General features: G+C 36.5%; 1 protein-coding gene across 1 annotated transcript; it reads left to right on the top strand.

Moving 5' to 3' along the window:
* The first annotated feature begins 2,080 nt into the window (after positions 1-2,080).
* Positions 2,081-8,407, top strand: LOC100709845 (5-hydroxytryptamine receptor 3A). The gene is given in 10 exon segments (XM_025909518.1): positions 2,081-2,286; positions 3,463-3,623; positions 4,673-4,717; positions 4,822-4,931; positions 5,472-5,641; positions 6,010-6,167; positions 6,453-6,663; positions 6,761-6,937; positions 7,180-7,265; positions 7,361-8,407. Coding segments are annotated over 10 exon segments (1,383 nt in total). The 5' UTR covers positions 2,081-2,246; the 3' UTR covers positions 7,586-8,407.
* Positions 8,408-11,092: the final 2,685 nt, after the last annotated feature.

Genomic DNA, 11,092 nt, shown 5'->3' with positions numbered 1-11,092 from the left:
TATTTGTGGGTATATATGGTGATTTGAGCACAAGTGATTAGCATATTAAGGTTTGAGTAGCCACCTAATCTGAATATTATGTATGTATGCTGTGTTATCATGGAAGGTTTCTTCCACGCCTAAAAGGTTTTCTCTGAGCATAAGACGGATGGCACCTAGGCCTGATGACTGAGGGGTGAATAACTAAATGAATGACATCATTTAGTTATTTGCAGGCTTATGTGTGGATGGTAGATGGCACTAATGCATGAGTCTGCAGGTCATAGTGTATTAAACAAGGTTAAGACTGGTTTATCCTGGCAGGTGTTCCACTATTTTCCAAAGACTAGAAATTTACAGAATGGGTGGCTTCGTGGACCCCTCACAGGAAATAAACGAGGCTTTGTGTGTGTCTGTCTTCAAGTGCATTTGAGTTTGTTGGTTTTACAGCTGGTTTTACGGGGTCTTTTTGTCTTTTTGGAGGGGTCTACTTTGTCTTTGCTAGTTTACGGTTTATTTACTTAAACAATTTTTCTGCAAATCAAAGTTGCATCTCCAGGGGTGTTTTTGTGTATTATAGGATTAAAGTAGAAACAGCAACCTTTTTCACTCACTATGTGTTTATACACCACTCTGCATTTAATTATTAGTTGTTATTAATCTCTGATTGTCTTCCGCAGCATGTCCTTGTTCTGTTTTCATCCCCAATCAGTTGTGGTAGATGGCCACCCCTCCTTGAGCCTGGTTCTGCTGGAGGTGTTGTCACAATCCTGGGTCTTTTGACCCAGCATTTTGAGTTTTCGTTTATTTTGATGTTTATGTTTAAGTTCATTAGGTTATCTAAGTTCATTTGTTTATTAGATTCCCCTTGTGTTTTCAAGCCCTGTGTTAAGTCTCCCTTGTCCTTTATGTGTTTCATGTCTGCATGTCTTTTGTTGTCAAGTTCATGTAGTCATGTCTGCGTTTCATTATGTTTCCTGTTTTATTTTGAAGAGGTCCTGTGTTCCTAGGTTAAATGTGTTTAGTTTTACTCTTTCCCTGTGAGTTCATTATGTTCATGTAGGTTGTGCTGTTTTGATCTTTATAGTTATTATTACGCTAGGTTTGTTTATGGTTATTGTGGTTATAATTCTTAGGTTTTGTTATATGGCTTCCTGTGTTCCATGTTGTGCTTACGTGGTATCTTTCTGTCCCATGTTTCAGGTCCCTATGTTCTGTCTCCCCAGTCTGTTAAGTTTACATATCTTGAGTTCAGTCAGTGTGTTTCCTGTTTTACTTTGAAGGTCTGTGTCTCATGTCAGTGTTTCTAGTTTTGCTTCCCTTGTCTCGTCCAGCCTAATTACTCCCAGCTGTGCTCTCCTTCTGTGTCTCATTTCCCTCGTTATCCCTCAGTGTATTTAAGCCCTGTGTTTCTCTTTGTCAGGGTTGTAGTCTCCCTCATAACTCTGTGATTAGCCCTGTCTTTTCATGTATGATTTTATTATTAGTTTTCCCAGTGTAGTTTTGTTCTTTGTTTCCCCTTCCACCCCTGCAATAAAGCAGTGTTTTTGAGTTCACGTTTGTCTTGGTGAGTTTTGCGTTTGGGTCCTTCTCTTGCCTGCACACAGCCGTTTTGTGACAGGTTTCTTCCTGTTAAAAGGGAGTTTTTCCTTCCCACTGCCGCCAAAGTGCTTCCTCATATGATGTCATAAGATTGTTGAGGTTTTCTCTGCTTTCTTTGCATTATTGTAGGATCTTTACCTTATAGCATTTTGAGGAAACAGTTTTTCTGATTTTTCTGAATTTAATTTAATTGAAAGTTTAGAGAGTAATTTTGGTTTCTATCTCCATTTTGTATTGTACTGTTTTGTACTTGTATTTGCACCGCTGTCTGTTTCATGTACTGGGTCTGTGCTGCTATAAATAAATAGGATAGTGGCTTCTGAGGCATTAGTAATGTTTTTTTTTCTGTAATCTATATAATCTGGAAACCACTTTGCAGTAATAGAATTAAATTTCAACCCACTTTTATTTCCCCTCCTTCAAAGTTGGTGACCTGTAGATGGTGTAGACTAATAAGGTTACAATTAACCCCCCCCCCCCCCCCCCCCCCCCCAAAAAAAAAACACGCACACATGAGAATCAATAATTCAGTTTGCCCAGCCCACTTACAGGAGCTGTCAGCAGTTTTATTATTGTAAGGGGCTTGGTGACATTTCAGATAGCACTGACAGGACAAAGGATACACATCCACTCCAGACTTTGGCGCCTCATAAAGTAAATGATCCATGATCCTCGGTGGCTTTCTCTTTCTGCTCTTCCTCTTAGGTAAGTTTAGCAGAATGCTAAAGCAAGAATCTGAGAAATCTCTTGCAGGTTGGGTAAAAGCAAAATCTTTTATTTGCTTTTACTCGTTCAGTGATGTTTTTCACATTTTTGGTTCCCTGATTTTTTTTCATCGAAGGAATGAACCTGTCTTAGGTTTGTCAAGGCTTTTACAAATCTTTTATATATTTTAAATTCAAGGGGTTTCAGGTTTGGGAAATATTTTTAAAAAAGCATATTGGTTTGAAATTTTCAGTTTTGTGTGAGACTGACATCTGTCAAAAAAAGTTATTGCAGCAAAAAAGGACATTGGTATGTCTTTGAATAACTCCAGAGGGTGGAATGTTTTGGTTCCCATTTAAATACATTTGGACTGTATACCACAGATAAATGTCATAGAAAGATAAAAATGTACAATAAATAGGAAAAGTGCTTGTAATTAAAAATCATTAAAGGACTAATGGAATAAAACCAATAGTCCTGGCAACGCCCACCTCATAATAGCCTTTTAGTGACCACAGTCACTGGATATTAATGCACATTTGTGAGTGAACTGATGTTTTTAATGGTCTGATTATAAATTCAAGAGCATTGTACACCAGTGCACAGAGACTAATGGAAGTTTTTTTAACTAATTAGGATCGCATTTAATACCCGATGTCCTGATAAATGCAGATGATGCTTATTTTAGATTTCACATAAATATAATCATATTTTAAGCTTGGACTCTAGTAGCTGTACATGATTCATGGTAAAAATAATCCTTATTTATCTTATACTGGGCCTTAGTGCAGCCCCTCAGTTTATTTGATGTCTGCAACAAGCTGTTTTAGCTCCTCTGTTTTCAAGCCAACTTTCTTCTGACTGTTTTCAACTCACAAACAGAAGGTTTGAACAGCAGATAGATGTGGCTTCTACTCACAATCTCGACTAACAGGGTAAAAAAGGGAGATGAGAAAAATTAGAAATTACTGCAGTATGAAGTAATAATTATTCAACTTAGTATCAGGGCAAAATATGTAAAGTTCACCTTTGAAACTTTGGCTATTTGCCGCTGTAATAACAGCATAGTAGAATTTGAAATGAAAAGAATTATAGGTCAAATTTGACAGCACTTTACATTAAGAATGATTTTTATCATAAGTGAATTGCTTGTTTGTGTTTTTTGTTTTGCTGTAGATGGAGTATATTCTGAACGTGTCCGCAGCTATCAGGATGTTTTGAATTACCTAAACCTAACCAAAAACAATGAGCTCTTTACGATGACCCGGCCAGTGAAAAATTACATAAACCCAACACGGGTTTCGCTTGAAGTTCTGCTGTATGCCATCTTAGATGTGGTAAGTGCTCCAAGATTTATTTGTAAAGTCTTCAAATGTCAAAATTTGTTACATTGCTTTTGATGAAATAATATCATTATCATGAAGTAATATCGATATTATTTTGTTCTTTATAATCTCATTTCCTCCTAAAGGCTTCATTGAAATGAATCAACATTTTGCAAAATACAATAATTCCCTTTTACTTTAATGTTTGTGTGAAGAGATAAGCGGGGGAAAGCGATAATTTAATTTTATTTCTATTTCAGCTTTATTTGTCAGGTACAAACAAAAGAAAACATTGATCTCAATCAACTGTACCAAATTTAGCTACCAGGTAATTTCCATCTACAGGCCCCGGGCAGGTCAAAGAGACAGAATGACATAAAACATGAAAACACATCTTTAGCATGCAAGTTATACTAATACAAATGTAACTGATAAATCTATACAATTTTTAAAAAATCACTTCAGTAAACAACTTTAATACAAATACAATTAACTATTAAATATAATAAGAGAAATACTCAACTAAAAATTTGTATCAAAACACGCAGACAGTATCACAAATTTTTTGATTCCTACCACATAAATATCAAATATAATTAAATAATGTTTCAAAGCTTTACATAAAAAACAAAGAAGCAAACCAAACCAAAGTGAAGCATCAAGAATAGTTATTGTTGACAAAGCTGTTTTTTCACCATCCACGTGACACTCTCAAAATTATACAGTTGACAAACCTGCTCAACAATATTCCAGCTGTTTGGCCCACACACAAACATTAATGCAATTTAAGATTTTAGAGGGGGTTACATTACAGGAGGTTTCGGTTTCCAAAGCTCAGGAGCAGTTACAGCACGTACACCCACCATGTACTTTATTAGAAAGACCACAGCTCTCCCTTTGAGCCCAAAGCAGCCTGAGCTGTTATGTCACATAGATGAGAGGTTTGAACAGCATCTTGGCCATGCAATAAGATGTAAAGGCATTTATTACATTATTGAGTGGCATTAAGAGTTCAAATACCAAACAAAGAGTGATTTTGTCACATATCTGTTTTTTTACAGGTTGAGAAAGACCAAAAGTTCATTCCTTATGTTTGGACTGTGATGGTGAGTTCTGCCAATAGATGATGCATAAAACTGAACAACAAACAGTCTTTTTTCTTTCTTTCCTTATTTTTTTTTACCTTCCCTTCATTTTATTTCATTGGCAGAGGTGGCACAATGAATATATTTCCTGGGATCCAGATCAGTTTTGTGGGATTAATAATGTTTCTCTACCTATTGAGGTTTTGTGGAAGCCAGATCTCACTATTGAAGAGATCTAAGTATAAATATAGTCACTTACAGAGACATACTTGTCTCTGATAGAATACATGTCTTTCCAGAAAGTCAAGCCCAAACCTTTAACTGGGACCAGTTGCAATCATTTGGAGGTGTTTGTGTGATACAATTCAATTCAATTGAATTCAGTTATATTTATATAGCACTAAATCTTAACAGTAGCTCATCAAGGTGACAATAAGGCAATGAAATGGACTTGATGTAAATGATAAATTGAACAATGATAGCATGCTTTTTTATGGTCTATAAACAAACACCAGTGCACAGTGTCATAGGGTTGCCTCTTGCTCATTTGTTGCTAGGAAAGGCTACAGTGCCACTGTGATTTTGTGAGATAAGCAGTTAGGATGAGTATATGTACTTATGTTTGGATGAATGGATGGATCAATCTCTAACTTGCATCAGGTTTTGTACCAATGCAGCTACAGAGAGGTATACAGAAGAAATAACGATGACTTGATATTTGTGCTTTTCTACAGTAGTTTATGAAGAACTTGCGTCTTTCTTTGTTTCCACACAGGACAGAAAAGGACAAAGCTCATCCAAGTACTTATCTCACCATCAACGACAAAGGCGATGTTGAAGTCCAGAATGACTAGGGTCTGGTGAGCACCTGCAGGATGCATATTTACAAATTCCCATTCGACATTCAAAGCTGCAACTTGTCCTTCAAATCTGTCGTTTACACCGGTGAGAAAACATTTAGCAAACAAGCTTGGTTAGCAAGCTGTAGTCATGGACTATATTGACACATTGCATACAGCTGACACAGATTTTTTTTTTTTTTAAATGTGGCGTTTAAATTAAAACACAGTTTAAACAACACTTACATTTGGGGCTATCCTCCAGTGGCCACTGAAGGAACTACAATTTTGTGTTGTCTTCTTTTTGCTTCTGCTTGATGTTGCTTAGGTGTACAGTTTATAACTTACTGGTGACTTGTGAACTGTGTCTCTCGCAGGCAGGGAGCAGAGTCAACATTTGGTGAATGGGGTGATACAGAATGTGCGACCTATGCTGTGATGTGATGCTTTGGTGTCCTTTCATTTCCACTTTAGCCCAGGAAATTCGGCTGCAGCCAAGTGACAACTCTACAGAAGCAACAGAGTGGTCTCCTGATTTGATGCGGACACAATGTGAGTGGCTGTTCATAAACATGACAGTCACTGCCAACAATGCCAGTGATTTAGTTGGCCAAGACATCATCATGTACACTGTATGTATTTCTACACAAAAACAGAAAGTAACTTGGCATTATGATTTTCAGTACAGTGACCAGCTTTTCGTGCTTCACTCTATCCTGACTTTTGTATTTTTTCTTACATTATCTTATTGCCTCTATTCTTCATTTCTTCATGGTTTTCCTTAATATTGCTTAATTATATTTTACTGCTTTGTAAATATGCCGCATTTACCTAATGCATCTTTTAGGTTTACTGCTCACTTTATTCAGTTGTGTTTCAGCTTGTCAGCGATTTGAACTAAATCCAGATTTTTACAGATCACCATGAAGAGGCGATCGCTCCTCTATGTTGTCAACTTCTTGCTGTCTGTCCTCTTCTTTTTGTCTTTGGACTTGGCCTCCTTCCTGATCTCAGACAGCGGGGGTGAGAAGCTCAGCTTTAAGGTCACTGTTCTGCTTGCCGTCACAGTGTTACAGCTCATCGTTAATGAAATTCTACCTGCATCATCAAATAGGATCCCACTTATAGGTAAAGAAGCACAAAAAGTCTTGCCTTCACTGGATACTTCATACTGTCTTAATGAAGAGTAAATTGTCCACAGTACTGATCATCCTGCTGCCTTCAGCGGTCTACCTCATTGGGATCTTTGCTCTGATGATGCTAAGCCTTCTGGAGACCATTCTTGTAATGTATCCAATGGAGAAAGACTCTACATCCCAAGAAACTGAGCCCAAGAGAGACCAAAGCCTGACAGAGGATTGTACGAAACAGGGTAAAGCCAGCCTTCGCAGCTGTCACAGAGGTAAGAGCTGGAGTCGTTTATAGCACAAGTTCAGCACTACTCTCGTTACATTATTGTTAACTCTCCACTGATTATTGGCTTTACGTAATGAATAAACATTAGGTGTCCAAATCTTAGGTCCTTTCATGAATCTGTAGCTTAATCATCGACATCAAACACTCTGCTCACATTTTGGATGCCATTTTGGTGTTTGATTTAAACATATTCTGTTACTTTAAATCTGGTGAAAATTGTCTTTTCAGAATTGCACAAACGGACCCAGAGTGTGTGTTTCTATGACGTGTCAGCCAGTGAAACTCCATCTGAACTGCTGCCTGAAGCCAAAGAGGTTAGAGCTGGGTGTAACTCCTGTCCAAATGAAGCTAAATATAAACACATAACAGCTGAAATTATGACACTATATAAACTAGTCCACTTTTTCAGGCCAGCACCAGTAAAGACCACCACCATGCTTTGGAAAGGCTTTCGGATGAGTTGAGGGAGATAGAGAAAACGCTGACTCGGCTACTCAATATCAAGAGAGAAAAGGACAAGCCTGGCTACTGGACCATAGTAGCAAAAAGAGTCAACAAAGTTTTTTTCATTTTCTATATTACAGTAGTCACTCTCTTTTTATCTTTGATTTTCTTAAACTGGAAAACTGAGTAGAAATTACATTTCTATATAATTAAAACATTTAGAGTACCTTTAGTACAACTACTGGCCATAGGAAAGGTACGAATAAAGCTGACATGAGGTAGAGTTTAATGCGAATGAATGTCACCCCTCCACTCCCTGTATGGCTGACCGATTCTATGTGGACTGGGCTCCTACACACAGGTCCATGTTTACATACATTAATTTCCTCAAGACTTACCATAACTTGCCTTACTCTTTAAACTGAGAGCTGGAAAGAGAAGCTCAATATCGTTCTCATCTCCACACCACTGGAGCTTTGTGTAAATGTGAGCATGCTTACTTTGGGAAGTTAAATATTTCATTTTTTTTTTTAAATTTCAAGACGTTACTTGAGTTCTTATAACATGTAATGTTTAGGTCATGTTAAACAGCTATAAACTCAAACTGCTGTTACAATTTTTCATACTCTTTAGTCTGTATTAGATCAATTAGAACAGCTATCCTGAATACGGTTAAATCAGACTCCCCACACTGGTGTTGAGGTGCTTTGTTTCTGAAATTTTGGGGCGTGACCTTACAGGGTATGGAGGGCCAGGAGTGACAAAATGAATCAATTAAATATGCCATTAAATAATTCATTAAATGTTTCATTAATTAATTAAAAGTGGAATTCATTAATTGAATCAGTATTTCAATAATTACTTAAAAGCACATTTATTTTGTTTAAAATGTTTAATGAATTATTTTTGTATTTATTTTTTCTAATTTTATTTTAATTAATTACACATGACTTAATTATTGACATAGTTAATTAATCATTTATATGTTTTAATCAACCAATGAAACATTTAATTAATTATTTTATGGCGTATAATTAATTCATTTAGTCACTCCTGGCCCTCCAAAAGGGAGAGGAGCTGCAGACAATATGAAACAAAGATTAATTTGAACTATGAAGCAAATATGATGGAGAGAGAGAGAGAGAGAGAGAGAGAGAGAGAGAGAGAGAGAGAGAGAGCGAGAGAGAGAGAGAGAAAGAGAGAGAATGAGGAAAACAAAGGACAGATATATGAATTTCAGAGCTGTTTATCACAATATCAGTTACACCAGATCACACACATTTGCAGTACTATCACTAAATGGCCATAATGAAATGATAGTGGCAAGACTGGAGGGTTTTAGACAATACCTTTGGGTCTGATATCAGTGAGAGGAGATAAGCGGTAAAATATCATGGCAGAATTGTACACATTTGCAAATGAACTTGTGAGGTACAACAAATATCAGCACTAAAAGGTAGAGGGAGATTGTAGATGGTACTTAGATAACTGAGGTGAAGATTAATTGTCTGGGAAAATTGAAAATATCACAAGTGGAGAAGACAAAGGCATTTTGGAAAACACTTACCGGGTAACAAAGGCTGTCAGGACAGCACAAGTGGAACCTGGTGAATCCAAACAAAGTCCAGAACAAAAACCTAGGAACAACATGGAAAATGACTTAAGAAGTCAGGAGAACATACACGGGACTTACAAAAGATCTGAACAGATAGACAGACAGTAGACAACAACAGAAAGAAATCACTAATAACTTCCTCACCTTTTCCAAACACAACCTCACTCCCTCTACTGGAGCACTTGTTGTGGTCTCTCCCACACCACGTATTACATCTCAATGTGCTGAAAATGAAGATGCAACCATGTAAAAAGCATTTACCCACATCCTGATTTTACCCGAGCCAGTGAGGAAATGATTTCCCAGATACATTATGAACATTTATATACTGCAATTACTGCTGTTTTCAATTCGCTTTACATAAATATCTCAAACACACAGCATGAAGATCAGCCCTGAGTGGTTGTTGTGAATTCAAATACTTTTACATTTTAATGTATCATAAATGCTCTTCAACTCTTGTTTGGATGATCACAGGAAGTTCTGTTATCCTCTTAGAAAAATGCAAGACGTTAATGTCTGTCTGTTTGTTTGAGCTTACTTTTGAAATTCTACTACTACTGCTACTACTAATACTAATATTAATAATAATTCAGATTTAAGTAGCCACTGCATCACAAAACTTCCATCATCCCCTGCAGTAATGCACACAGCTTAAATGAAAAAGAAAATAAAAAATCAAAAACAAAAAAGAATCAAAAATATACAAATGAAGACAACAAAGTTTTAGCACAGTTTTTCCACAGAGTTACACAGTTTTTCACAAAAACCAAAAACCATGGTCAAAATTAAGAACCCCCCACCTGACCTCCTGAAGTATTTTGTTGTAGTTTTCTACAAGTCTCACACATGTCTGTTCAACAATCCCAGCCCATTTTTCTTTGGCAAATCTCCCAAGCTCCCCAGACTTGATGGTCTTCTGGCTCTGATCTTGGTCTTAATTTACCCCACAGATTGTCAGTGGGATTTAAGTCAGGGTTTTGTGCAGACCAGTCAGTAACATTCACTTTGGACTTCTAGATTTAAATGTACCTCCATATAAAATGTGAAAGTGTGATTAGGTGGAGGGGAAATGTCCTTCCCAGTTACTGTATTTAAATATATCGGAGCAACATAGCAATCTACACAAATTGTAGAATCGTTCCTATATATTTTTAATACATTAGTTTTAAGTTTATCAGAATGCATCGGTTTGTTGGAATTTGTAACTTCACAGTATTTTATGTATATTTATGAATACAGAATCCTTTTCTATTAAAGTAAAATCACAAAATTACTGACTGCACCTTTAAATTATAATTTATTTCAAGTGTAGCACTTCTAAGAACATATTAAGTTACCAGCTTATTTGTTGGAATATAAAGAAAATATAGTTCCTGTTGTAAATCCTGCATTTACAGCTGCATCTTAGACATGTCGTGTTTTAGCATGATGAAATCAAACTCCTGTCATCTGGTTCTAAAAACATATACAATAACATAACACTGTTGAAATAAAAGCTTCTTTTCTTCTCATTTCTTGGTATGTCTTTGTGTATTTATTGCACAACCAACAGATCTGAGTGCCTCATTAGACACACAGAAGATACTACCATGTTAAAAATGTCCAACTTAACTTGTTTAAAGACAAGTACAAAAGTTTTGATCAGTAAAACACCTTTAGGGCAGCTATAAAGATCCAAAGTCTAAATTTGGTGCTGTGCTGCTTTGCTCGACAACTGTGCAAAATCAACTAGCTCTCGTTGGTGCCTTCACGTGCACTGAGCTGTATCTGTATCTATTTTCCAGTCTTTTGATCCCTTTTTGAGGTTTAATTTAATGATGTCAAAATAAATAAATACTGATTTTTTACTCAGTACAAGTCACTCTTAGATTAGTTCCATATAGTACTGTGCAAAACGCTTAAGTGATCTGTCATTACTTTATATTTTCTTATATTCCCTCCAGGGGTATAGGCTGTCTTGTGATTTTCCAAACAGTCTTGAGCAATATCTCCAGGCTTTCTGAAGGACTGAAAAAATATCTCCATCCACATGTAAACGCAAAGACAGGATTTTTTTTTTTTAAATTTCTGTTTTCAGTG

This window comes from Oreochromis niloticus, linkage group LG8 (genome assembly GCF_001858045.2).
Source record: "Oreochromis niloticus isolate F11D_XX linkage group LG8, O_niloticus_UMD_NMBU, whole genome shotgun sequence".
In the NCBI taxonomy this organism is placed as follows: Eukaryota; Metazoa; Chordata; class Actinopteri; order Cichliformes; family Cichlidae; genus Oreochromis; species Oreochromis niloticus.
Note: the sequence above shows the minus strand (reverse complement) of the source record. Positions and strands in the feature narration are given on the sequence as shown.